This window comes from Crocuta crocuta, unplaced genomic scaffold, assembly GCF_008692635.1.
Source record: "Crocuta crocuta isolate KB4526 unplaced genomic scaffold, BGI_CrCroc_1.0 scaffold180, whole genome shotgun sequence".
Taxonomy (NCBI): Eukaryota; Metazoa; Chordata; class Mammalia; order Carnivora; family Hyaenidae; genus Crocuta; species Crocuta crocuta.
In genome coordinates this window covers 4,144,981-4,172,573 of record NW_027527549.1, presented here as the reverse complement: position 1 = coordinate 4,172,573, position 27,593 = coordinate 4,144,981, and the positions used below count along the sequence as shown (strand labels likewise).

Below are 27,593 nucleotides of genomic sequence, written 5' to 3'. Positions count from 1 at the left end.
ACTCTGTTTTAGGTGTGGCATGAGCTCCGGGTGAGAGGGGACCGCTGGAGGTCCCAGAGAATCCTCAGGACACCCTCCGTGCTGTGGCGGCCTCCGTTAGCCAACCTTAGGGGGCACTGAAACACTTATTCAAGGTGGTTTCACTGCAGCTCTAGCCTCGCGGGCTTCAACCTGCTGAAGACCAAATAAATACAAATAAAATGAATTGAGATCATCGCCCTCTAGTGTCGTGCGCCTCTGGCTTCCTACCGCTGAACTGCTGGAAAGCACAGAGACCAGGCTTACTCATTCTGGAGTCATCCAAACTTTTAGTGAGTATTTTTGAAGGACATTTTCAGGAGAGTCCCACAACCACTTCCTAAATAAAGTCTTTTTTTTTTTTTTTTTTTGGTCTTTCTTGGAGATGGCTAAACGCAGGGAAGGGAGAGCCAGTCCCGGGACCCGTGGCAGGGGCCCCTGTGGACCTACCGTGGGCCGTGGGCAATGTAGCCTCGGGGCTTGAAGAGGATTGTTTTATGGGTCTCTGTGAAGAGGATGTCCTTTCTCAAGTTCAAGGCTAGTCTTCCCACCTTGGGAAATCATACCTCTGCTTCTTCAAGTACCTTCGCCTTATCAAGTAGCTCCTTTCCTCCTTCTCTTCAGACCCACTTCGTCTACAGTTTAGTCCAAATATCACTTGTCTGGAGACTCTCTCTCGATGACCCTCTCCCCTCCAAACCTAGCCTAAGCTTGATTATGTGCTCTTCCTGCTATATATAAAACACAGTGCATTCCGCTATAGGCCACGTGTCACAATATTAAGCAGGCCAGTCCTGGTTGAGGGTGGAGATTGTATTTTGATTTATGTATATCTGAAGCTTTTTAGAGCTTCTGGAAACAGTGAAAGTTCAACAACCGTGTGGAATATGATGACCATATTCATTATTTTGTGCTACATATTCCAATTTTCTAGTCCATTTTACAGAAAATGCACCGAGGTCCAGAAAAATTGAATGACTTGTCTAAGGCCTTACAATCAGTCATGGGAAGACTGAAGACTACAATTTGGAGTCCTAGCTAATCAAGAGATCCCTTAGGCTTTCCTGACATGCTATGCGCCAAAAAGCACTGTGTATTTCCCACATTTGCATAAAAGGGATGCAATGCAAACCATATTCTTTTTATAACACTTAGACTTTTCTTAGTGTCTATGGCTTTGGTAGCATTTTTATTGACAGAAAACTCCAAATCAAGAGAAATGGACTATAATCAGCCTTAAATGGGGCAGCCTGGGGTGGTGGGGAACACTGAAGTCTGAGAACTGGGGGTTCATTCAACTCATATTTAGGTTGCTAAGTGGATTAAAAAGATGACTAGTAGACTGGCTACATCCTTCAGCCCCTGCCAATCTAGTTGAGGAGGTAAAGGCGTGTCCACAATAAAGGTAGGGCACAATGTTACAAAGAATGATGGACATAAAAACATGAGAAACGTCTCTTGAAACTAGGGGACATCGAGGAAAGTTCTGTAACAGTTTCAGTATGTGGGAACACAAAAGATGACTAGGATCAAAGAATAAAGCTTTAAGAAGGCTAAAATGTGTAGAGGAATTTATAGAGTATCCATAAAACCATCCATCCGTCCGTCTGTTCATCCATCTTCTATTTATTACTGGAAAAGCAATTGGCAGCGTAAGGAGCAGATCCTTTCCCCCAGAAAAGGAATAAAATGGACAAAATTTCTAGACGTTGAGCAAATATATACAATAAATCAACAAGTGTTTATTGAAGAAAAATCACTGACCTGGGGTAAGAACAGTGTGCCTGTGGTGTTTTAGCCTAGGGCTGCTCCTGCTCTCCTCCAGCTCCCTCCTGGTGGCTGGGTGGTCCGTGGCCGGTCTAGCAGGGCGGGACAAGCTGGGAGGGGATGACTTGATTTGGAGCGGTGTGCAGAAAAACACTCCCTGGAGCATCGTTAGAAGCAATCTCAGTGGCCAATGAATGGGAAAGATGGGTACAGCTAGCCTGAGGTTTAGATTCCGGTGGGGACAAGCAACAGAAACTGGCCAGAAACGTAACAGGGAGATAAATCTGTGGGGTGACACAACAGTACTCTATCTGGCCACACACCCCTGGTGGCCTGAAAGGCTGCATATGAAAGCAGGGCAGAGGACACTTTCCGTGCAGACCAGAGGGAGCTCCAGATATTTCATATACCTTCTGGCTGAAGGTGAGGCCTTGGATACAGGCCACACACATACACACACACACACACACACACACACACACACACACACACACACACAAGGGCCTCGGCCCAAAAGCTAGGGAAGGCATGGAAACTTCCTGAACTTTGAATGTGTTCCCCAACCTACACACAGCTCCACAGGCCAGGGGCGGAGGCCCTTACTTGCTAATGGTATTTGAGTACAACTTTTGACAAATTATTGACAGACCTCTACGGGATGACGACTCAGGGACGACTCTGGGAAGCCATATCTAAAAATAGAAATGAGATTTACAAGTACAAAACTGAGCAGAGACCTTGTTGGCCAGGAAAGACAAGGCCCATATGACGAGTCCAAGGAAATCATGAAACAAAACACNACAAGGGCCTCAGCCCAAAAGCTAGGGAAGGCATGGAAACTTCCTGAACTTTGAATGTGTTCCCCAACCTACACACAGCTCCACAGGCCAGGGGCGGAGGTCCTTACTTGCTAATGGTATTTGAGTACAACTTTTGACAAATTATTGACAGACCTCTACGGGATGACGACTCAGGGACGACTCTGGGAAGCCATATCTAAAAATAGAAAGATTTACAAATACAAAACTGAGCAGAGACCTTGTTGGCCAGGAAAGACAAGGTCCATATGACGAGTCCAAGGAAATCATGAAACAAAACACAGCAGTAGCAGCACCACCACCTCCTTGGGAGCTCCCTGCTCCTTGAGAGCAGATCCGAATCCACAGTCGTTATAAAAATGTCTCACATGAAATGTCCACTTTTCAGTAAAAATTGGAAGAAATGCAAACAAATAGAAGAGTAAACTATTATGGGGAGGAGGGGAGTCAATAAATATTATTTCTGACCTTCACCCACTGATGCCAGCAGCACTCCCTTGCTCCAGTCATGACAATCAAAAATGTCTTCAGGGGCCCCTGGGTGACTCAGTTCGTTGAGCATCTGACTCTTGATTTCAGCTCAGGTATGATCCCAGGGTTGTGGGATTGAGCCCAGTGTCCAGCTCTGTGCTGAGTGTGGAGCCTGCTTTAGATATTCTCTCTCTCTCTCTCAAAAAAAAAATGTCTTCAGACATTGTCAAATGGGGAGGTGGGCAAAATTACTCCTGCTACCCTGAAGCAATAGTAATCAACCGAATTTGGTATTGGCACAAGGAAAGACATAGATCAATGGAAAAATTTTAAGAATTTGGCAATAAAATCTCACATTTATGATCGATTGGTATTTCACAAAGGTATCAAAGCAATTTTAATAGGGAACGAGCAATCTTTTCAATAAATAGTACTAGGATAATTAGATACTCACATGCAAAAATGACTTTAGACTGTTACCATGCATGAGAAATTAATTCATAATGGGTCACAGACCTAAAATGTAAGAGCTAAAATTAGAAAATTTTTAGAAGAAAACATAGGTCTAACATTTCTGTAACCTTGAATTAGGTAAAAATAAACAAACAAATAAATAAAAAGGAGGAGCTGGAAAACAAAAGGTTGATAAACTCTCCATCATCAAAATTAAAACATTTTGTATGTCAAAGTACACCATTAAAAATGAAAAGACACGGAGCGCCTGACTTTGGGTCAGGCCATGATCTCACAGTTCATGATTTTGAGCCCTGCATCGGGCTCGCTGCTGTCAGCCTGTCAGCACAGAGCCCGCCTCGGATCCTCTGTCCCTCACTCTCTGCACCTCCCCCACTCATGCCTTTTCTTACAAACAATAAATAAAACATTTAGGGGAAAAATAATGAAAAGACAAACCACAATGTTAAAGAAAATAAATACAGAATATATAAAGAGCCCTTACAACTCAAGAAGGCAAACAAACCTATTTGTTAAATGGGCATAATATTTGAACAGTTTACAAAAGATACATGAATGGCAAATAGCATAGAGACTCAATCATTAGTCATTAGGGAAATGCAAATTAAAACGACATTGAGATACAACTTCACACCCACTAAAATGACTATTAAAAAAGGTAGAAAATAACAAATATTGGTGGGAATGTAAAAAAACAGACACTCACCCTTGTGCATCGCCGGTGGAGATGGGAAAACAGTCAGTTTGAAGACAGTTTGGTAGTTTCCTAAACAAGTATCCATAACTGTACCGATTACCTAGCAATTCTACTCCTAAGTACATTCCCCAGAGAAACAAAAACATATGTCCACACAAAGACTTGTATGCGAATGTTCATGACAGCATTATTCACCAAAAAAGTGACGACCAAAAAGTGGCGACAATCCAAATGTTCATCAGTTGGTGAGTGGATAAACAAAATATGGCATACCCATACCACGGAATATTTGCGGTAATAAAAAGGAACAAACTCCCGATACTTTCCACAGCATGGATAAAGCTTAAAACGTTATGCTCGGTTAAAGAGGCCATATGCAAAAGACCACATATGAATGATGCTCTTTATATGAAATGTCCAGAAAAGGCAAATCTTTAAAGACAAAAAGTAGATTCGTGGTTGTTAGAAGCTAGGATAGGAATGAAGATGGTCTGCAAACAGACACGCAGGGTTTCTGAGGCTTGTGAGACACTGTAAGCACTGTGAGGACCCCATAGGACCCTGTAAGCTTGCTCAAGAACCATGAAAATTTCCACTTCAAAAGGGAAAGCTGTATGTAAATTGTACTTCAATAAAACTGTTACTTTTTTTTAAGTTGAACAAATACCAAAAAATTCTTACACCTTACCCCACAAGGCTAAATGCCACTTTTAGTGATATTTTGTTTTTGTTTTTTGCCACGTGTTTGAGCAAAAAGTGACTTCAATGGTTTTTAAACTGCTTCGTTAAATAAACAGACTGCTGGGTTCATATTACAAATATATTTGCTTGCCATTAAACTTTTCTATAGCAAAACTGCAGAAGTCTTATTTCATAGACTCATGAATGATGCAACTGGAAAACCATCTGAAGGATCATCTAATGTCTTCATTTTATCCTCTTTTGGTTTTAATTTCCTTATGTATAAAATGAGGAGGTAAAACTAGATGGTTTTCCTGGCTCTTTACTACCCTGTTCTTTTCTTTTTCTTCTTCCTCCTTTTTTTTTTTTTTTTTTTTTTTGAGAGAGAGCCTGAGCTGAGGAGGGGCAAAGTCAGGAAGTGAGAGAATCTTAAGCAGGCTCCACACTCAGCACAGAACCCCACACAGGGCTCAAAATCACGACCCTTGGATCATTACCTGAGCTGAAATCAAGCGTCAGATCTGAACCGACTGAGCCACCCACGTGCCCCTTTACTGCCGTTCTAACTGCCCTTCCCCTGATTAAAAAAAAATTTCTATTCCTTTGGAAAGGATTACTTGGATCTACTAATAAAAATAACTAAAAACTAACTGAACTCGTGAGCTCATATCAGGTGAGGTACATGGATCTTTCTCAAATGAAAATTCTAAAAATCCTGTATTATCCTGCTTTTACCAACAAGAAAATTGTGATTTTTCTTGGTGTTAGGTAATTGAGATTTTTTTTTTGGAAGGGGAGAATGGGGAGTTATTTGCAATGAAAGGCGAGTTTTGGGGGTAGTGACAATGGTTACACAACATCGCTAATGTAACTATTAATGCCAAGGGACTGTATGCTTAAACCTGATTAAAAGGGCAAATTTTATATTTTATCACAAAATTAAAAAAAAAGTTAGGTCAGCCAATGACCTACAGTCTCATCTTACGTGGTATGCCACTTATATCTCAGCAAAGCTTTTAAAAAAAGCATATGGGAAAAAGAAGCATATGGGTCCCATGCATTTTTTTAAAGTTTTTATTTTATTTCTGAGAGAGACAGAGCGTGATCAGGGGAGGGTCACAGAGGGAGACACAGAATCTGAAGTAGGCTCCAGGCTCTGAGCTGTCAGCACAGAGCCCGACGTGGGGCTCGAACCCACAAACCGTGAGATCATGACCTGAGCCGAAGTTGGACACTTAACCGACTGAGCCACCCCTGCATTTTTAAAAACAGCGTTATTGTAATCTAAGTGGCACAAATGTAAGGTGCACACGATTTGATATCTGACATGTATTGTGCAATAAAAACCACAAAAAGGTTAACATATCCATCATCTTACAGACTGTAGTGTGTGTGTGTGTGTGTGTGTGTGTGTGGTGAGAACACTGAAATCTACTTTCTCAGCGAGTTTCGAGTATGTAATACGGTATTAACTATGGTCACCATTGGCACCTTGCATTCCCAGAACTTCTCTACCTTACAGAGGTTTGTACCCCACTGCCCCCACCCACTCGCCTCTGACGATCACCAACCTGTGGTTCTTCTATGATGAACCCGTTTTCTTAACATGAATGTTTGCATGTTGATGGTCTTCTGTAACCGAATCAAATAAGGGTGGCAACTTCAGGTTTCTGGCAGACAGAGGCCCAGATTTTATCAAATCATAGTCATTTGGAGATTCTTGGGTCTTTTATCCGGTCCAGTTTAAGTTGGTCTTGAACAAGCAAGCCCATGATGCATTTTGGTGCACTTGCAATGTAAATTAGCTGCTGCTTCAGAAGGCTTTGACATTATCGGACCGGATGCCACATGGCTCAGGGTTTTAAGTATCCTGTGTCTTACAATATCAATAGATTAAACCACTATCTGTAGTCTAGCTGATCCTATTCCTTAAGCCCCTGAGGCCTGTTTTTGCTCAAGAATCGGGTCAGATCTTAACGGGACAGAATGAGGTCCAGTGATAAAGGCAAGATTTAACTTGATGACCTCAGAGGTTGGACTAGACCAGGTACCAGGCACAGTAATACTGTTAAGATGGTCACATTGGTCTACAGTTTGTCTTCTCAAAGTCAGATGGGATGAAAGTTACCCTTTACACAAGCTCTTCCTCTTTCTACAACAATAAATGTAAAGATCCGCTGAACCAAAAGACTCTGTAGGTGGGAGACTGAAGGGAGACTAGCAGTTACCATAAAAGCCAAAGTTGTCACGTGAGTAGGAAGACTGAACCGTGCTGCTCTCGGTGGGCACAAATGAAGGATAAAGAGACTTTCACTTAAGGAACATCTTTATTTGGTCTTTAATATACAATATTACCTTTAACTTATAAAAATTACATAGGGAGGACATGACTGGAAATCAGTTCAAGAGCGGCCAGTGGGTACCGATGTAGGGGGTTACACTTACCCTGCTCACTAGCTGAGGGGCAAGTTTTATCAGTGAGTTTGAGACCAGTGAGACTGAGGAATGGCATTTCAATGTCCAAATCTAGTAATTAAAACCGGGGATGCCTTATTTAGTTATCACAACAAAAACAAATTTGTTTTCTAAGAAACCATTTTTCCGAAGAGCAAGCTGAGTGTATCTCTAATGGAGTTTTCTGGTAAAAATCTGCAGATTTCTGTAGCGTCCAATAGCTGCGAGGCATTTGCTGTTTAAAATCCTCTGTGCATTCACATGTATGTATGTGGGTTCACACGTCTGTGTGCATCCCCACACTTAATGTCCACACTGAACCAAAGCCATCTGGTACGTCAGACCTAGAAGGGCAGCTCATTTACAGGCTTTCCCTCTAGAATATCCAAAACTAATCGCTTCTCGGCCTTTTGGCTAAGATCAAGTGTAGTAGAATTTCCAAAACTAGTAAAATACCTATTTGGTAAGTTTCTTCGTGAAAAATCTCTCTCTCACGGTGACTGGTGCGTGGCAACGAGTATACTAGTAATATGGTGCCATGTAACCTTAAGTCATTTCATGAGTGCTGCTGGGCCCAAGCAAAGTTTAGGAGATGGGCTGTTACCCACTGGAAATGTAAGGCTGAACTTGAGGGACACTTTAACTTGGATGGGATGCATACTGACACTCTGAAATAATGGTACTAACTTGTAAAGGACTGGAGGCAAGGTAGGCGGTAAGAGACCAGGGAACTCTCCTTTCGGAAAGATCTTTTCTCTACACTCCTCAGAGTTAGGCTGTTCCAAGGGAACAGAAGTGGTACCATTCTGCAGTCTAAAAAAGGAATAGTGGGCCTGCCAAATGAGGCCCATAACCCATTTTCTGTTGCTTAAAATTTTTCAAAACATTGATTTTTGCAGCACAAAGGTCAGATGCTAGCTTATTCTCCTTGGAGGGACCTAACAGTACTCAAGGGGAGGAGTTATTCCAGCTCCAACAATCCAGAGTCCTGGTCCAAAGGCCAATGAAGAGGCGGAACTTGGGAGAGAAAAGACTATTGTGAACCCATAGAGACCCTTCTTTTTACATGGGGAGTCTGGACTTGTGGCATTAAATGACAAGGCGAGGCAAGGTGGCCTGCCTCCAAAACAAACAAAATTGCCTTTCATTATAGTCCTATTTTATCAGGACCTGAACAGAGTCCAGAAGAGTGTGTCTATTTTCAAGACTGCAAACATATAGCATTAGGTTTACACAGATTCATACAATCGTATGGACACACACCTTTCTGCTTTAAAAATGAATTATGTACCCAAACACAGAGAAAAGACGCAGATCAATTACAGGGTCTTACAGAAATTAAACTTGGGATCAAGGGTTAACAACTATGATCCGTGGGCCAAACCCAGGTCTCCTTGCTTCTGTCAATCAAGTCCGACTGGCACGCAGCTCTCTCCTTCACTCACATAACGTCTACACTAACTTTCCAATGTTCCACTGGCAGAGCTGAGTAGTAGAGAGAGACTGAATGGTGCAGGAAGCCTAAAATATTCACCTGGCCCCTTACAGAAAAGCTTGCTGACCTGTTATAGATCAAAGAACATTTCCATCATGAGCTGAATGAGCTGAAGGAACAGGAAATCATCTTCACCTGTGTTCTTGAACCAGACTAAGAACATTAAAATATCTCCAGATCATATTTGGTTATTCAACCATTCTGTTTAGAATTTGGGTAGCCAAAACTTATTAACAACTGTGTTTGTTAGTGTTTGTCAACAAACACAGACAATGTTAAAAATCTGTGCACAACTGTATTTATATATATATGAGTGGGTAAGATATGTGTTAGCCAATTTGAAGGTAAGGAGACCTGAAGAAAAATAAGAATTCAAAATACAATTACTAGAAACTATTATTTGGAACTTAGAAATATTTTAGTATATATTTTCTTTATATTTAACAGCATGGGACCATCAGTAGGACCCTTGGCAGAGCAAAAACAATTTACAACTGCAAATTTTACCCATGACGAAATTTACGTGAATATAAAATAACCAGCATTTCTAGAAAACATTACTTTGTAATTATATAATTAATTAAGGTGCTATAGCAAAATAAGAATGTTTTCATTCACTTTGAAAGTAAATATTTTAGTCAAAGTTGCATCAGAAACCAAGGTACTTCTTTAACGTTTTCCAAGAGGCTTTAGGTGTTAACTACAATTATAGCTATTAGTATTATATAGTAGCACATTGCTTAAAATATATTATAAACCATTTCTTTTCCTCTTTAATTTAAATGACATATAAAATTAAGGATTCTGTAACATGATTCATACTGGAACACATTTAAAATGGTATGCACGCCACCGGAATCACAAACGTCCGATGCTCGCATGCCTGGCGTAACGCTGGGCACGCGTTAGGTGCTCCAGGCTTGTCCACTCATTCTCTCATTCACTCATGCACTCACTCATGGAAATCCAGGCTTCCGGAGAAACTGCATAATGTGCAAGCACAATCTTTTATCAACAGATCTGTGGCTCTGACAAAGACTTTGGCAATGGAGAGTGGAGAGGAGAAGCTGATGGTCCTGATTCCAAACTGCCTGGTTACGATCTACTGAGCGAAGCCCCGGGGTGCCTCAGATGCCATCACAGAGAATGAGGGGGAACAGTCCGCAAAAGGAACACATTCCTCCGAGAGCCGGGTCTGATACATACATACATCTGCTCAAAGACGGGAGTATGTTGGTGTCAGACAGAACCGAAAGAAAGGACCCTCTCTGGCTGGGGTCTTGCTTTTCTGAGACTCCTCGGTTAGGGCCACGTTCGCTCGGTTTGATCAACTTTACACCAGTTTCAACAGGAAAAGTGTGATCCTAAAATTCTGTAAGAGAAGTGTGGAAGGCAGAGGGGTGTTCATGTTTCTTCTCTTTCATGGGCCGACTGATCTACCTACTCAGCACACCGACGCCAAAGGCACAGAGGGAGGTGTGGGCTCACCGCAGAGGCATCCGGAAAGGAGCACCTCTAGGCTCTCTGCAGAGAGTCTCAGACGTGTAATGAGTTATTTTAACCTGAGGAATAAGGTCTACAAAACTCAAGACCGTAAGGGACAGAAGAAAAGTCAATACTCTTGGAAACTAAGCAGAACACAGGAATAGGGCTGATTATGGAGGAACGAACTATAAAAACCTGTAATAAAAACAAAACAGGACACTGGCAAGTCATTTGTAGCTGACTTTAATTGCCTTTGGTATCCAGGGCAGAAAACAATGGAAGCAGTGGGACAAGCTCTAGTCTTCCCATCCCAGGGAAAGGAGCGGGTAGGGACCCTCCCCCTGCCCCTCTCCGATTCCCCGCTTGCACAGAACTGGCCACAGTCACATGCCTCTCTGCCTTGTCCTAAGCCCCAGTAAGCCGAGAAATAAAAACCGAGCACTTGGGACTGGGGGCTGCATCTTCTCTTTCCTTGCGAAGCTCCCGGGAGACCAGGAAGGCTGCCTGGCGCTGCCCTCTTCTCACCAGGGGTGCGGGCGGGCTCACTGCTACTCAGCGGCTCTGCGTCTTTGCCACTTCAAGTTGTCCACGTTTTCAGTGACTCATCAGTGGGCTTATGCTATTTTGGGGAGGAAGGTTAACATTTTTCTGAGAACCAAATATTCTTTTCTCTGGCTAGTCATCTCCCCTTCTCACTTTAACATTTTAATTTTTCAAGTACTGAACGATACTACAGTGTCAAAATGTGTGAAGTGGAACTCTCTTCAAACACGTAAATAATGCAACTGGCTCCACACCCTTATTTCCTATGTGTGCCGGAAAACCTTGGGTTTGGCTATCATTTACGGATCAGCTGCTGAACTGTGAGCACTATTTGTGGCATGAGATGCTCACCCTTAGAAAAGACTTAATTATATTAATTTATTAAACCTTTTCTCCAATCAAAGCCTACTAAATGCTAATAAAAGATTAAAAAGAAAAGCTATCAAAGAAAATAAGCCTTCAGAATTCCAAGGTGGGCTTCTTGCACAAACACTGTTTCATGAAATCTTCAGGTACAGAGTAAATACTAATTATACTGGCTCCCAACTTTTATTGTCAATGGAAGCGGTTTGTATTAAACGTAAAGAAGAAAAAGCATCTTGCGCTGTGGCACAAATTCAAGGGACATAAAATTTACACGCAGATTTATCTTACAATACAGTTCTTCATAAAATTTAAGTTCCTCCCCCCATATAAAGAAATAGTAATTTCTTTAAAAATAAATATCACTGCAAAATCTATTTATGGTAAGAGAAACTCCCTTAGATATATCCCAAATTTAGTTAATATGATTAATTTTACCACACTTTTGTCACTAAAAGTTACTTTGAAGTGGTTCTGATTCTTTGGATTTCTATAAATATCCTTGGAGAAAATAAAAGCTGAATTTTATTTTTGACATAAAATATCTGTGAAAAGTCCGCTCATCTGACGAGCTAATAAAGGATTCCCCTGTTCCCATTCCAGGGGGAACGTGTGGGCAAGTTTCACCGTATTTTGTTTTTGATTTCATAAGGTTGCAAGAGTAGTTTGGCTCATCAAGGAGCTGCATTAAGAGTAGAGTGAATTGTGCCAAGCCACAGAGGGTTCTAAGTTGAGGGAGTTTACTGAATTTGTGAGAAGGTTTAAGTGGATAAAATTCACCTGGTAGATTTGCTGGTTTGGGGAAAAAATCTCCTACCAGAAAAACCAAGGCTTCCTCGCAAAACAGATTCCAAGGCCACAAACTGCAGCATTTCCCCCACTTGTTGTCATGCAACCAACACGAGACTGATCAACATGCACGAAACCCCACCCCCAGGCTTGTGGTTCCGGCGGATTCCAGTAGTTTCAGGGGCTCCATAGGGAGGCAAAGGCTTGAGGAGTGTGCCCTGTGACAGCAAGCCCCCGGAGAAAATGAAATTTAACCAAGAAACTTCCATGGAACAGACTGGGACTTGACACGGCTGCCACTCTGGTCGTCCGGCGGGGACCCTGAACACTGAGACAGGGACAGGCCCTTCTGCTCTCTTTTGCCAGTCTTCTCGCTCTCCGTGAAGTCCCACTGTTCTTCTGTTGCTTGTTTTAGTTCCTCCCATCAGGAAAAATGGAGAAAAAGGGGATGAACGACGAGTAAATATCTGATTTGAAGGCTGCTCCACTTTGGAAGGAACAAATGTATAATTGGCTCCAAATGCCACATGTCACTTCCGCAAGGTGCTCCGCGTTCTTGGCTTATTCTCAGGCGGTCCAGGCTCCAGATTCCAGGACGCTAAGAGCAGTATCACAGTCAGAGGCATGATTTCCCATGTGACCACCTCCTTACGAACCAAGGCGTGCCAGGTCGCTGTCCTACACATACCAGGATATGTTTTGGTCAGGTATAAAATGGAATCATTTCAAAGTTGAGATATCTACAAGTTGAAAAGTCTTGTGGGGCACAGTCAGGGTTCACCCTGCCACGCTGACTTATGAGGTCCGGGTTTCCAGAAGCCCCCTCTCCAGACTGATTTTTGTGGTGGTCCATGTAAACAAAACACAGGGGAGAATGGTCTTTCTGGAGCTGCTTTCACCGAACAGCAGGATTTCCTGAAAGTGTGGTGTTGGCTAGATGTAGCACGGGCAGAGGATGGGCCTCTGTATTGAATACCCAGTGGTCTAAAGGTAAAAGGTCATCACTGGAGAAGAGAAGATACAAATATCTGAAAATAAAAGAGAGAGAAATGAGCTCTGATTAGAATTCAACAAGAAGATCGCGTGATCTTGTTACGGCGCAGAAGAAACCGGTAACCTACTTTGAGCAGCTCTGATGTAAAACACATCACGGAACGCAAGCTAGTCACTCACATGATCTAAAACACAGTCACAACCAGTTCTAGAAGAATGCGGTGTGTGAGAAAATCCAGCAAGATGCACAATGAGGCTTTGGAAGTAAGACGGTTAGGAAACACCCCTCTGAAGCACATCAGACAGCAGTGCTGTGAAACAGAATGAAACAACTGCTCCGTAGTATTTCACAGTCTTTTAAGTGTCACGCATAATAGCAGTCATGTGTCCTGGCCACTTACAGAGCTCACAGGACAACTTGAAATTAATCAATTCACATTTACTAACAAACACTGAGGGCAATGACCAGTACATTAGTAGGACATAGCAAGGGCTTTTTTTTTTTAAGTTTATTTATTTTGAGAAAGCGAGAGTGAGCACGAGAATGGAGGGGGTGGGGGGACAGAGAGAAGGAGAGAAAATCCTGAGCAGGCTCCACACTGTCAGTGCAGAGCCCGATGTGGGGCTCGAACTCACAAACTTCAAGATCATGACCTGAGCAAAAATCAAGTCAGATGCTTACCTGGCTGAGCCACCCAGATGCCCCCAGGAAGGACTTTTATATGCTCCCATTGTAGTTTCTGCAGTTCTTCGAGCAGGTACTGCAAAGTGTTAAATAAAAATTTCCGAAACACTACGGATTTATAGGAGGTCTAAGAATCTCGAGTTGCTCTCAATAGGAAAGAACACTGTTCGTAGGAAGGCAAGGATTCCTGACCTCTCCATGGGCGCTGCAAGCGCTGCTTTGGTCACTCTGAAGTCAAAACGACAGAGCTGACACAGACAAGAACTGTTACCCACAACGTTTGGCATTTTCCAATCGGAATTTTATTAAGAGGTGGTCAAAAGTGAGCATAAGAAAACCAACTGTACTGAGTCAGGAAATCTGGGTTCTCACTCTTCGTTTCAGCAAGAACTAGCTGGGGCTAGCAGTAGGCTTCAGTGAAAAGTTCCTTTACAGTGTTTTTGCTGAAATTTCTTTATTTTTAAAGACAGACACATTAATCTCTTTCCTGATTACAGTTCTAGAGGACAGAGTAAAAACACACAGCACAGACAGAAATGGGACTGCATACTAACATTATGACTGGTACAGCCGGAGAGAGAGCCACAGGCCTCCAACCCCACTCCCTGACCCTACACTTGAGACCTGCCGTGCTCGGATCATTCCCCAGGTCATGGGCAGAGACGCTGGGAATGAAGGAACAGACTTGGCTGGACGTAGCAAGCAGCCTGCCGGGTCTGCTTATTCTGGGGAGACTGGGAGCGCGAGGGAGCTCTGGGCGCCGACCGGTGCAGGAACGCTAGGCCCGTACCATCCCACATCTCTTGTTAAATGTGGGCCGATGCATCAGGCTTGCTCTAACCTCATCACTTCTTGAGAGAGAAAATTCAAGAGTCTCCTGCAAAAGGATTCTTTTCCATGGGAGATGCTACAGAAACACAGCTGATATAAACACAGATATTATTAAAAACTCCAGAAAACAATGAATGTGCAAGTTTTAGATACTCAAAAGTGATATTATTTTTCAACCATTTTTTTCTTATAGTTTATTTATTTTTGAGACAGAGCATGAGTGGGGGAGGGGCAGAGAGAGAGGGAGACACAGAATATGAAGCAGGCTCCAGGCTCTGAGCTGTCAGCACAGAGCCCGACCCAGGGCTCAAACCCACAAACTGTGAGATCATGACCAGAGCCGAAGTTAGATGCTTAACCGACTGAGCCACCCAGGTGCCCCTTCAACCATCATTTTAAAAAGGGATTTGAATTAAAAACTACTGTAGTGGGTTGAACAGTGTCCCCCGCCCCCGCCATTCATGTCCACCTAGAGCCTCAGAATGTGACCTTATTTGGAAACGGGGTCTTTGGGAAGGTCAAGGATCTTGAAATGAAATCCTCCTGGATTTAGGGCAGGCCTGAAATCCAATGACTTGGATCTCTACAAGAGAAAGGAGAGGGAGATCTGGACCAGCACGCACTGGGGAAGAAGGTCATGTGCAGCCAGATGCAGAGATCACAGGGATGCTGCCACAAGCACAGAAGACCTTCAGAGGGAACTGGTTTCAGACTCTAGGCCTCCCGGATTGAGAGAGAACACAGTTGTGTTACGCCACCAAGTAGGTGGTAAGTTGTTAAGGCAGCATTAGGAACTAATACAACCTCCAACCCCAACCTCCAGGGTACCTCTGGCCCCTAAGAGCTGCTGCTTGCTTGGACTGAGTCGGAGTACAACTAGAGAGCAGATCTTAGACATACAGGGATACACACACACACACACCACACATACCCACACTCGCATATACACACACCACACATACACACAAACACGCCACACACATTCACATAAACACACACCACATACACTCTCTCACAAGTTTATAATAAAATCAATGTTTGAAATTAAAATAATATAGCTAACCAATTCTTTTTAACTTTGGATTACACATTCAGGAGAGGGTTTTTAACCTGAATTTTGAAAACAGAACAATTGGAGAAGAGGGAAATTTGCTGTAAAAGTTGAGAACAGGAAAAGTCTACACTCTAAATTGGCTACCACACTACAATTTGTCCTCTAATGAGAATTTTTCTTCAACTATGGTTTCAGTAGGTGGCAAGCAGCACTAACCAAAGCTTGGAGGTATATAAAAAGGTGCTATTAAGCACATTTCAGTTTGAATGGATGTGTAGTTTACTTTTTAGAGTTTTTGAAAGTTTATTTTAAGAGAGAGACACAGCACACATTCACATGTGCAAGTTGGGAAGGGGCAGAGAGAGAATTCCAAACAGGTTCCACAAAGCCCAACATAGGGCTCGAACTCACGAAACCAAGAGATCATAACCTGAGCCGAGATCAAGAGCTGGACGCCTAACTGACTGAGCCCCCCAGGCGCCCCTGTAGAGCTCACTTTAAATGTTGTTCGCGTCGGTCTCTTGGAGCCCTCTCTTACCTAAAGACCAGGTATTCAGAGGAGGTGGTGGTGCCCGAAGTCACCTCAACCCAAGTGTTGGCAGTAACCAAACGGGCAAGTTTTACAGACAGAAAAGTCAACCAAATCTGAGGAGACAAATTTAAGGTCGACAGAGAAATGGTAAGGCTTAACCAACTGTCAAGTTCATGTGTTCCCACTCAGTCCTTTATGTTTATTGACTTACCAACTGAGCCTTGACGACTCATTTATTCTCCTTCACCACTACCAAAGCCAATATCCAGTATTTTATAGGAAGATGTGACAATTCAAAAAGGCTTGCATTTACATGCACATGTAACTTCTAAAATACACCTTACACTGTTTGAAAAATAATGAACTTAAAACTTCCATTTCGTTTCTACTTCTAATGTTTAAATCATGTCTTTGGAACAGACTGGTGAGAAATCAAATCAAATTGAAGTCTTTCTGATCACTGCAACGGCGTAGGCTTTGCCTTGAGATTATCAGGGAGCTGGGGAAGGAGGCTCTTTTTCCTCTGCTTTTAGGGGCGGAATAAGTTAGGATGAATACATTTGGTTGAATAGGTCAGTTATCCTACAGGATAACATAAACAATGGGGGCCAGCTCCTATAACAAAAAGCAAAGCGGCAGACCGAGACAAAGGTCAGTTAATTCAGCAGTACAACACTATCTGGGTTGTAAAGGTTTTGTAAAGGTTAATAACAAAATATAAAGTTTTTCCTGGTGCCAAAAGACCTTATCCTTCTTTCCCTTTTTCTCAGATCACTGCTTTGAGGAAGCTTTTAATTGTCCCTCTGAAATGTACGTACATCTTTTTAAAAGCTAAATAAACCTCTTCCCAGCTTGATAACTTAGTTTATTCTAAAGGCATGGTCTTTGCGATGTAAAACACCAAGAAAAATGTACCCCAATGTCTCACTGTGGGAAGCTACCTTAGGTGCCTTTTCTCCAAAGCTGTTATTACCCCCGTATCATACAGACAGAAGTGTATCAGTTTTTCTTTGAATAAAGACGATTAATCAACACAGATAGCCACCCCAATTACCACGTGAATTTAGAACAAACTATGTATAGCAAATGGTGCCTTGGAGAGAGTACTCTTACTTAAGGACAAATTACCACTTTTCTTTAGAACATGTATATAATGGATTGTATCCGCCTGGTTATATGGGAAGGTGAGATTTCTTTCTGTCTTTGCAATCTGCCTGTGATGCAAATTGCAATCTGGTTTAACACTTATTAAACGATAAAAATTTTTAAATGGTTTCTTTTTCTGCTATATTTGTGTAGAGGATCTTCTGGGTTGGCAGAAGATTTGGGTGCCAATTTTTTCCCCAGTAATCAGGATCTCCATAATTTTTTTGACTTTTTCCTCAGATGATACTCCATACCTTCCATCTCTATATAAGTCCAAAGTCAGAAAGTAAAGGGCGACATCTCTTCAGGTGTGGGTCTATTTTGACAGTCGAATACATGTATAGTAGTATCTCACTATAATTCTAATTTGTACTGATCATGTTATGCATTTTTTCTATGAACATATTTACCACGCTTGTATCTTTTATGAAGTATCTGTTGAATTCTTTTGCCAGGTTTTAAACTGGGTTGCATGTGATCTTATTTTTGAGTTTTTAGAATTTGTCATATAGCCCAGATAGAAGTGTCTTGTGAGTTACATACTTTGCAAGTTATCTGCCATATCTTCTCATTCCCTCACTTTCTTTCATTCTTTTTCAAATGTATTTCAAAGAGTAGATATTCTTTAAATTTTAGGGGCGCCTGGGTGGCTCAGTTGGTTGAGTGTCTGACTTTGGCTCATGTCATGATCTCGTGGTTCATGAGTCCAAGCCCCGCATTGGGCTTTGCGCTGACAGCTCGGAGCCTGGAGCCTGCTTCAGATTCTGTGTCTCCCCTCTCTCTGTCCCTCCCCCGCTCATGCTCAGTCTCTCAAGAATAAACATTAAAAACAGTTTTCAAAGAGTAGATATTTTTAAATGTTTAGACCAACAATTCATTCTTCTAGGCATCATACTTTTGGTGTAGTATCTAAGAAATCTTAGCCTACCCCAAGATCACAAAGTTTTTCTTCTATTAAAAGTTGTTAGGCTTTAAATTTAGGTCTATGATCCATTTTGAACTGATTTTTTTCAAGTTTATTTATTTGAGAGAAAGACAGAGTGAGAGCAGGAGGAGCAGAGAGGAAGAGAGAGAATCCCAAGGAAGCTCCCCTACTGTGAAAGCAGAGCCCGACATGGTGCTCGAACTCAAAAACTGTGAGATCAAGACCTGAGCCGAAACCAAGAGTCAGAAGCTTAAATGACTTAGCCATCCGGCGCTCCTTGAACAGATTTTTTGTATATGCACACAGAAATTATCTTAGCACCTTTCACTGAAAAGTCTGTTTTTTTCTCATCACAATGCCTTTGCACTTGTCAAAATATATCTCAGGTTTTCTTCTCTGGACTTCATCAATCTACTTACCTAGCATTATATCTGTATCACCGTGTTTTCATTATCATACTTTTTAATGTCTTGAAATCAGGAAGTGTTAGGTTTCAACTGTGTTCTTTTTCAAACTTTTTTTGGTTATTCTAGGTTCTTCACATTTCCACATGAAATTATAAAACAGCTTATTAATTTCTATAAAAAGCCTCTTGAGGTTTCGAATGGGACTTCACTGAATCTATAGAGAGATCAATCTGAGGAGAATTAGCAATGCTGAGTCCATCAACCAAGTGAACCTCTCCACTTAATTAGGTCTTTAATTTTTTTCAGCACTAAGTTTTAGTGTCCAGTGTTCAGGTCTTTTATGTGTCGTGTCAAGATTCATCCCTAAATATTTTATAACGTTACGTGATTGTTAAGTGGTTTAAGTTTCAATTTGATTGTTCATTCTTAGTATATACATAATTTTGACGTCTTAATCTTGCATCTACAACTGCTAAATACTTAATCATTCTAGTAACTTTCTGGTAACTCCTTAGAATCTTCTGCCTTGATAATCAGGTTTTTAATGAAACAAAATGATTGTTTTCCTTCTTCCTTTCTACTCTGGATGTCTTTTGTTTCTTTTTCTTGGCTAACTATACTAGCTAGACTCCAGTTCCAGACTAAAGAGAAGTGAACACGCAGACATCCTTATTTTAATCCTGATCTTAGGAGGAACACTTTCCGTTTTTCAGTATGAGGTTAGCTGTAGGTTTTTCACTGATGCCCTTTATCAGGTTGAGGGAGTTCCTATCCATTCCTGGTTTGCTAAGAGTCTTATCAGGAAAGGAAGTTCAATTTTGTCAAATAACTTTCCTGGGTCTACTGAAGTGGTCATATGGTTTTTCTTTTTCAGCTCACTGATTTTCAAATGTTAAATCAAATCTCCATGTCTGGGATAAATAAATCCACTTGGTCATGGTGTGACCTATATACTAGGTTGTTAGATTTGATTTGCTAAAATCCAGGATGGATATATATATATGAGGAATATTAGCCTTGTTTCCAATGAGAATCCTGCTGTCATTCTTATATTTGCTCCTTTTTACCCAACTTGTCTCTTTCTTCTGGTTGCTTTTCAGATTTTTTTCATTATCAAATGGTTTTTGAGCAATGCCATTATGAGGTGCCTTCATGTTTCTTGTCCTTGGAGTTTATTCAACTTCTTGGATTTGTAGGTGTAGAGTTTAAATCAAGTTTGGAAAGAGTTGGGCCAATATATATATATTTTTTATCCATTTTTCTGCTTTCCTTCAGAGACTTCAATGTCACATATTTTAAGCCGTGTGTAGTTGTTACACAGCTCAGCAATACTCTCTGCATTTTTATAAGATTCTTTTTCTTTTTGCTCATTTCATTTTGATTTCAATGGCAATGTCTTCAAGTTCACTAACCTTTACTTTTGCAATGTCTAATTGCTATTAATTCTATATGGTGTAGCTTTCAACCCAGACATTGCAGTTTCCACTTCTAGAAGTTTGATTTGGGTTTTTATATCTTCCATGTCTCCACTTAAGTTTTTGAATATATGGAATATAATCATAACAACTGCTTTAATGTCATCTGCTAATTCTAGCAGCTATATGAATTATAAGTTTCAGTTGATTATTTTCTATTGAGCATGTTTTCCTGCCTCATTGTGTATGGTATCTCTGGCTGCACGTCAGACATTATGAGTTTTGGTTGCTGGATAATTTTGTATTCCTATAAATCTTGAGTTTTGTTCAGGTATATAGTTAAGTTACTTGGAACCAGTTTGATCCCTTCAGGTCTTGCATTTGTGATTTATTATGTGGATCCAAAGCAGTAAATTGTTCCCCACTGCTGAGGCAGGATGATCCTGAGTACTGTACTCAGTACCCTGTGGATGATGAGACTTTCCAGTCAGGCTACTGGGGATAGGCACGGGCTGTTCCTGAGCTTGTGATCACCACAAACTGTTGTCCCTCACAGATGATTCTTTCCCCCAACTCAGGCACAGTTTCTTCCCTCTGCTGAGCATCTCTTGGGGATCTCCAGGTTCCCTCTGTGCAGCTCTCTCGTCTCCGCTACTCTCCTGTCAACATCAGCTCTCTTAGTTTCCTTGGACTCACAATTCCAGCTCCTCAGGGAGCCTGTTGCACTGGGCCTCAGGTCCCCTCCCTATGCAGTGGCCCAGAAACCCTCTGACGCAGCGAGCTGAGCAAACCCAGGGCTGCTCCTTCCTTGCCCTTCTCTCAGAGATCACATTCCTTTGCTGCCTCTTCTCCCGTGTTTTGAAAACCACTGTTTCCTATATGATGTATCTGTTTGCTTTGGGTGGAAGGGTAAATTCTGAGCCCTGTTACTTCATCTTGGAGGAGGCAGCCTGCTCTTCCGTTTTGAGATACTTTGTCACACAGTTTGCCGAACACCACACAACACCACGCACCTAGGTTCACGTTCATGAATCACTTAATCCTCTGTTACTAAACCAATCCACAAACATCAGAGTTGGTGGAGCAAGAACTTGTTCTGAGTTTTCCTGGTTCTTCTTGATTACTAATTCTTCTCCAAAGTCTTCATATCATGACTTTCTAGAATTTTGTGAAAATGGACATTAAATCCATCTCTTATTTTTCTCAATCCAACTTTCCCTCTTCTTTAAAATTAGCTATCCATTGTGTTGTTTCTCTACACCATTCCTGAAAGAATACTGATTACAAAATTACATTTGCAGTAGTATCTTGACATGTAATTTCTTAGGACCCCTGCAATCATTAAAAAAAAAAAAAAGTTACTTTTCTACCTTTGGGGCTCTAATTTTCTCCCAGCCATATTCGTTTTTCTTTAATTTCAGCCCTAGAATAAGTTATATGGATTGGAGGAAGGGGTTGGAGTTAAAGTGTAGATGCTTTGCATTTATCTTAGTATTCCCTTTTTAGTGTGCCATTGCTTCTTTTATTTTTTTGTTGCGGTAAAAAAACACATAATATAAAAGTTACCATCTTATGAGATCCTGCCATTGGTGACAACATGGACAGGCCTAGAGGGTATTATGTTAAGTGAAATAAGTGAGAGAATGAGAAATACCCTCTGATTTCACTCATATATATATACATAACAAATAAAAACAAAATAAAGGAGTAAACAAGTAAAAAGCAGAACGAGACCCATACAGAGAAATACCTAGATGGTTGTCTGAGGGGAAGTGGTGGAGGAATGGGCAAAACGGGGCAAGGGGGAGGGATGCAGGCTTCGAGTTATGAAACGAGTAAGTGGATGATGCGGATAAAGGTACAGAACAGTAAATACGGACAATGGCACTGGAACAGCTTGTCTGGAGACAGACGGCAGCTACACTTGTGGTGAGCACCGTAGAGAGAGCTGGTTGTTCACCTGAAGCTAATGGAACACGGTGTGTCAACTTTAAAAACTATTAACTATTTTTGAGTCAATCAGCGTAGCGTATATTCACACTATAGGGACTATATTCACACTATAGTGAAGCAAATTCCTGAACTCTTTCATCTCGCCAAACAGAAACTCTGTACCCTTGAAAGCAACAATTCCCCTTCCCCTTTCCCCAGTGCCTGGTCACCACCTTCTACTTTCTCTGCCCGTCAGCTTAGTTACTGGTACTTCGTGTAAGTGGAATGATCACGGTATGTCTTTTTGTGACTGGCTCCTTTCACTTAACATAACGCTCTCAAGGTTCATCCATTGTATCATTTACATCCAATACATCCAATGTATCATTTAGCATTATCTCAACCTTTCTTCATGACTCCTCCAGCCCGGGCCAAAGTTCCCTTCTTTGAATCGAAATCATTTATATTCTATTTAGTACTTGCCTATATACTTTGAACTTTTATTGAATTTGCCCGTCGCCAGAAATAAGAGACTTAACTAGACCGCAAGCTCCTCATACGGTGTTATGTTTCATAAGCTTTAATTCCCAAATCGCACGCTTCTGAAAAGAAAGCAGTTACTTAATAAATACTTTTCAATTTGACTTCGTTTGCAGATCAGTTGTCAGAGCAGAGGATAGCACAGAACAGGACCTCATATGCAACTTTTCTCGTCCAGCTGGAAAAACAGTCCTTCTCTCATGGCAGGAGGTTAACTTGAGGATCCGGTTACAGACAAGATAAAAGATGAAAGATAAATGGAAGGGAATGGTGGCTTTGTTTTCCCAGACTTCCCTCTTGAATTATTTTCTCCTAGGCTAACAACCCTCACCCCAATGATCTCATTGGCTCCTGCCTCTCTCTCAAACAGACTACTTAAGACACTTTTGCTTATGAACTTAAAAGTCATACAACTCTTGATGCGTTATTGACAAAACCCTGATCAGAACTGTTTGAACCTGCTTCAAACCCTTGTTCACGAGGGATGAGCTTTAACAGTCTGGTAACTGGCTCACTGGGCTTTCATTTGCTTATACTGAGAATAACATTACAGGCACAGGCAGATAACAGGAGCTATGAAAAGCCGAACCAGAACCACCAGAGGACAGGATAGCAACATTTGTAACAGATCTGTCCTGTGCAACTATTCACTAGCTTTCCCCTCCTCCTCGCTTTAGTATTTTACTATAAAACCTTTGCACCTCCAAAACCTTCAAAGAATTTTACAGTGAAACCCATACATACTTACCTCCTAGATGCTACCATTAGTGTTCTGGTAATTTCTTGGTCACAAGCCTATTACTCTCCTCATGTATTCCTAGTTTTAATCATGCTAAAATATTCTCTCTAGAAAGAGCAGCTAATTAGCAAACCTAGGTGAAATACCCAGAAAAACTGGATTAGTAAAACTATCTGCAAAGGGAGAACTGGAAATCTTACTAGAATTTTCTAAAAAGCAGGACAAATTGTGAATAACAAACTTTAGGCAACAATATTTACTTGAGAGGTAGACCATTGCCACAAGTTTTGGCTGCTACGGGTTCATCTCTGCCATCTCTAAGCAGCACCAAGATGAAAATATTCAGAATTTGATACTGTATTTGATAATAGCAAATTATTTGGTAATGCTTGTTTATCTGCTAATAGCAAGTTAGATACCATTACTTTTAAGGGGAGAATTAAAAAAATTCCTAGAAGGAAAAAAGTAAGAGCAAGATATTTACATGTAATCAAATGGTAAACAAAAATAATTCCTCTTCTTTCCTGATTCCTTTCAAAAGCACATGACTAATGCCATCAGAAAGAAAACAGATCCATCGACTGATGAATGGATAAAGGTGTGGTTATATACACACTGGAATATTACTCAGCCATAAAAAAAGAATGAAATCTCGCCATTTGCAATGACGTGGATGGAGCTAGAGAGCATTATGCTAAGCAAAATAAGCCAGAGAAAGGCAAATACCATATGATTTCACTCATATGTGTGGAATTTAAGGCACAAAACATATTGAGTAGAGGGGAAGGGGAAGAAAAATAGGATGGAAGCAAACTAAAAGACACTCTTTTTGGCAGTGGGGCACCTGGGTGGCTCTGTCAGTTGAGCATCCAACTTGGGCTCAAGTCATGATCTCACAGTTTATGGGTTCTGGCCCTGTGTCGGGCTCTGTGCTGACAGCTCAGAGCCTAGAGCCTGCTTCGGATTCTGTGTCTCCCTCTTTCTCTGCCCCTCCCTCTCTCTGCCCCTCCCCCATTGGCACTCTTTCTCTCAAAAATAAATAAATAAAACATTTTTAAAAATAAAAAAAAGGCTCTTTTAACTTTTTTCTTCTTTGTTTAATTTTGGGGAGAGAGGGGTGCACAGAGATTGAGAATCCAAAGCAGGCTCCACGCAGGGCTCAATCCCAAGACCCCAGGACCATGACCTAAGCCAAAATCAAGAGCAGGCCACTCAACTGAGTGAGCCACCCTGGTGCCCCAAGACTCTTAACTATAGAGAACAAATGGAGGGGTGCTGGAGAGAGGGAGGGCAGGGGAAGGGTTCAGTGGGGGACGGGCACTGAGGTGGGCACTTGTGGGGAGCACTGGGTGTTGTATGTAGATGAGTCCACAAATTCTACCCCTGAAACCCACACCACACTGTAAGTTAACTAACTGGAATTTAAATAAAAAGCTAAAATACAAACATATACTAAAAAAATGGTACACCAGGGCATCATTTTGTTTGGGTCTGGTTCTAAACAGCATAACCATGTACATATGCTAAGACTTCCTTAGGGGAAATATTGTATGGTACCACGTGTTTTTCTGTAAATGGACTCAAGCTTTACAACCAAAAGAGAGAGATGGAGAGAGAGAGAACAGATACACAAAACACAGTATATCCATACGACAGGACACTACTTACCAAAGATAAAAGGGAACTACTGCTACATTAACAACACTGATGACTTTAACAACCCTGACGCCCAACAACGTAGCCTACCCACATGAGCGCATACTACGCGGTCCTCATGATAGGAAGTTCCAGGCTGGCAACCTACGGTGATGAAGGGCAGCTTTGTCTTGGGGCGGGGGTGGAGTCACTGTCACTGCGAGGCTAGGCTGGAAATGTCCCATGGGGACCAGAGTGGCAGCTACCCGGGCTTCTGTATTTGCCCAAGACAAGGAACTGCACACTTAAAATACTTCAGGAAGGTGGATTTATAAAGTTAAAGTAGAAAAGCCTAAAGGAGAAGAACGAAAGTGGAAAATGATCTTATGACGTGTTACTGCCCCATAAATATAATTTGGGTTGTAGCTCCCTCTAGTGCAGAAAAAAAAAAAAAAGGCAAGGCTATTTCAAAGTTCACAGTTTCGACACTGAACAACTGCTTACTAGTGAAAGCAATAGTCACTCTGGGTATGTGTGTCCCTACTGTCTGATATCTGGATTGCACTGTGACACTGCGGGAAGTCCTAGGAGGAATTAAAAGCCAGGCAGACCGTGGTTTTGGTCCTGTAGGACGCCATCGGGGAGACTGGACTGCATAAATGGCAGTCAGCAATGATCTGCCCACCTGGCCTCATGGTGTGCTGGCTGTCCTTCGTCAGCACAGGGAACTCCTTGATCCCTAACTTCTCGTCCATAAATCGTTTCCTCACTCACAGGTGTCAGGGCTTTTCAAAGTGCGGTCCCTTGGACCAGGAACATCAGCATCACTGGGAACCTATAACTACAAGTGCAGAGTTTGAGACCCCACTCAAGATGTACTAGTCAGAGACTTTGCTGATTGAGCCCAGCAATCTTGTGGGTTTTTAAAAAAATTTTTTAATGTTTATTTTTGAGAAAGAGAAAGAAAGAGAACGCATGAGTGGCAGAAGGGCAGAGAGAGAGAGAGAGAGAGAGAGAGAGAGAAAGAGAGAGAGAGAGAGAGACATAGAATCTGAAGCAGGTTCCAGGCTCTGAGCTGTCAGCACAGAGCCTGACGCGGTGCTCAAACTCACGAACCACAGGATCATGACTTGAGCCAAAGTCGGATGCCCAACGGACTGAGCCCCTCCCAGGCACTCCCAAGCAATCTTGTTTTAACAAGCTTTCCAGGTGATTCTGATGCAAGCTCCAGCTTAAGAACCACTGCCCTAGGTTCTCCGAGTCCGTCTAACTTCCAACACCAGTTGGTGTGCACTGTTTCTGCTCTTCTTCATGTGGGCATCAGCCTTCGGCTCTGCGGAAAATGGGCCCACTGCCCTGACTCCCTCACTTTTCGCATCTTGCCCTGGGCCTTTTTTTTCTTGCTTCATTGACAACTTCACCCATTCACTGTTAGGTATCTTCTGGCATAAACCGAATTCTGAATTTAAGCCTGGCGCCTCAACCAAGAAATAAAATAGGTCTCTTCTCCTGTTCCTGTTTTTGCAAGATCTTATAAAATTGTTATTTTTCAGCGGTCTCTCTTGGAATCAAATAATTCTATCCTTTATTCAACAGATATTTAATTCTGAAACATGTATGTGTGGCCCCACCATAGATACGGAGATAGAATAACTAAAATATACAAAAATCGCTGCCCTCAAGGAGTTTACACTCTAAGTTGGGAAATGACTATGGAAATCACATAGTATGTTAGAAGTTGGGTGCTTTGGAGGAAAGGTAAAGTAAGGGGAAATGATAGGGGGAAAGGGAGCAATCTGAAATTCTCTATAGGATAATCAGGGGATGTGCCTTACAAAACACAATCAGAAATGATAGAATGACACAATTAAAAACTACTATTTAACACCTGAAATTGCAAAGGTCCTAGAAGAAAATACAGAGAAGGAGCTCCCTGACTTGTGTCTTGGCAATGACTTTATGGTTGCGACACCAAAAGCACAGACTACAAAGGCAAAAATAAATAAGTGGGACTACACCAAACTAAATAGCTTCTGCAGAGTAAAACGACACACACACACACACACACACACACACACACACATGCACACACACAAATGGAGGACACCTACAGAATCTGAGAAAATATTTGCAAATCACATATATGATAAGGAGTTAACATAGAAAATATATAAAGAACTCATATGACTCAATAACAAAAATGAGACAATTCAATTAAAAAGTGGGTCAAGCAGCAATAGCACTGCTAGGAATCTACCCCAGGGATACAGGAGTGCTGATGCATAGGGGCACATGTACCCCAGTGTTCATAGCAGCACCCTCAACAATAGCCAAAACATGGAAAGAGTCCATCAATCAACTGACAAATGGATCAAGAAGATGTGGTTTATCTATACAATGGAATACTACATGGCAATGAGAAAAAATGAAATCTGGCTATGTGTAGCAACATGGATGGACCTTGAGGGTGTTATGCTGAGCGAAATAAGTCAGGCGGAGAAGGACAGATGCCATATGTTTGCACGTATAGGAGGATTAGGAGGAACTTAACGGAGGACTGTGGGAGAGAAGAAGCGGGGAAATAGTGGGGTAGAGAGAGGGAGGCAAACCATGAGAGACTCTTGAATGCTGAGAACAAACTGAGGGCAGATGGGGGGGGGAAGAGGGTGATGGGTATGGAGGAGGGCACCTGTGGGGATGAGCA

At 41.8% G+C, this 27,593-nt stretch overlaps 1 protein-coding gene and 1 pseudogene across 2 annotated transcripts in view; one reads left to right on the top strand and one right to left on the bottom strand.

Annotated features, from left to right (window-relative positions):
* The first annotated feature begins 7,774 nt into the window (after positions 1-7,774).
* Positions 7,775-7,926, top strand: LOC144234768 (U2 spliceosomal RNA; annotated as a pseudogene).
* A 2,661-nt stretch (positions 7,927-10,587) lies between these two features.
* Positions 10,588-27,593, bottom strand: part of MAN1A2 (mannosidase alpha class 1A member 2) — a 171,766-nt gene continuing 154,760 nt past the window's right edge. For both annotated transcript variants that reach the window (XM_077767382.1, XM_077767373.1), the window contains one exon: positions 10,588-13,083. In XM_077767382.1, the coding sequence (XP_077623508.1) occupies positions 12,951-13,083 (133 nt within the window). In that variant the 3' untranslated portion in view covers positions 10,588-12,950. The remainder of the gene's footprint in view (positions 13,084-27,593) is intronic.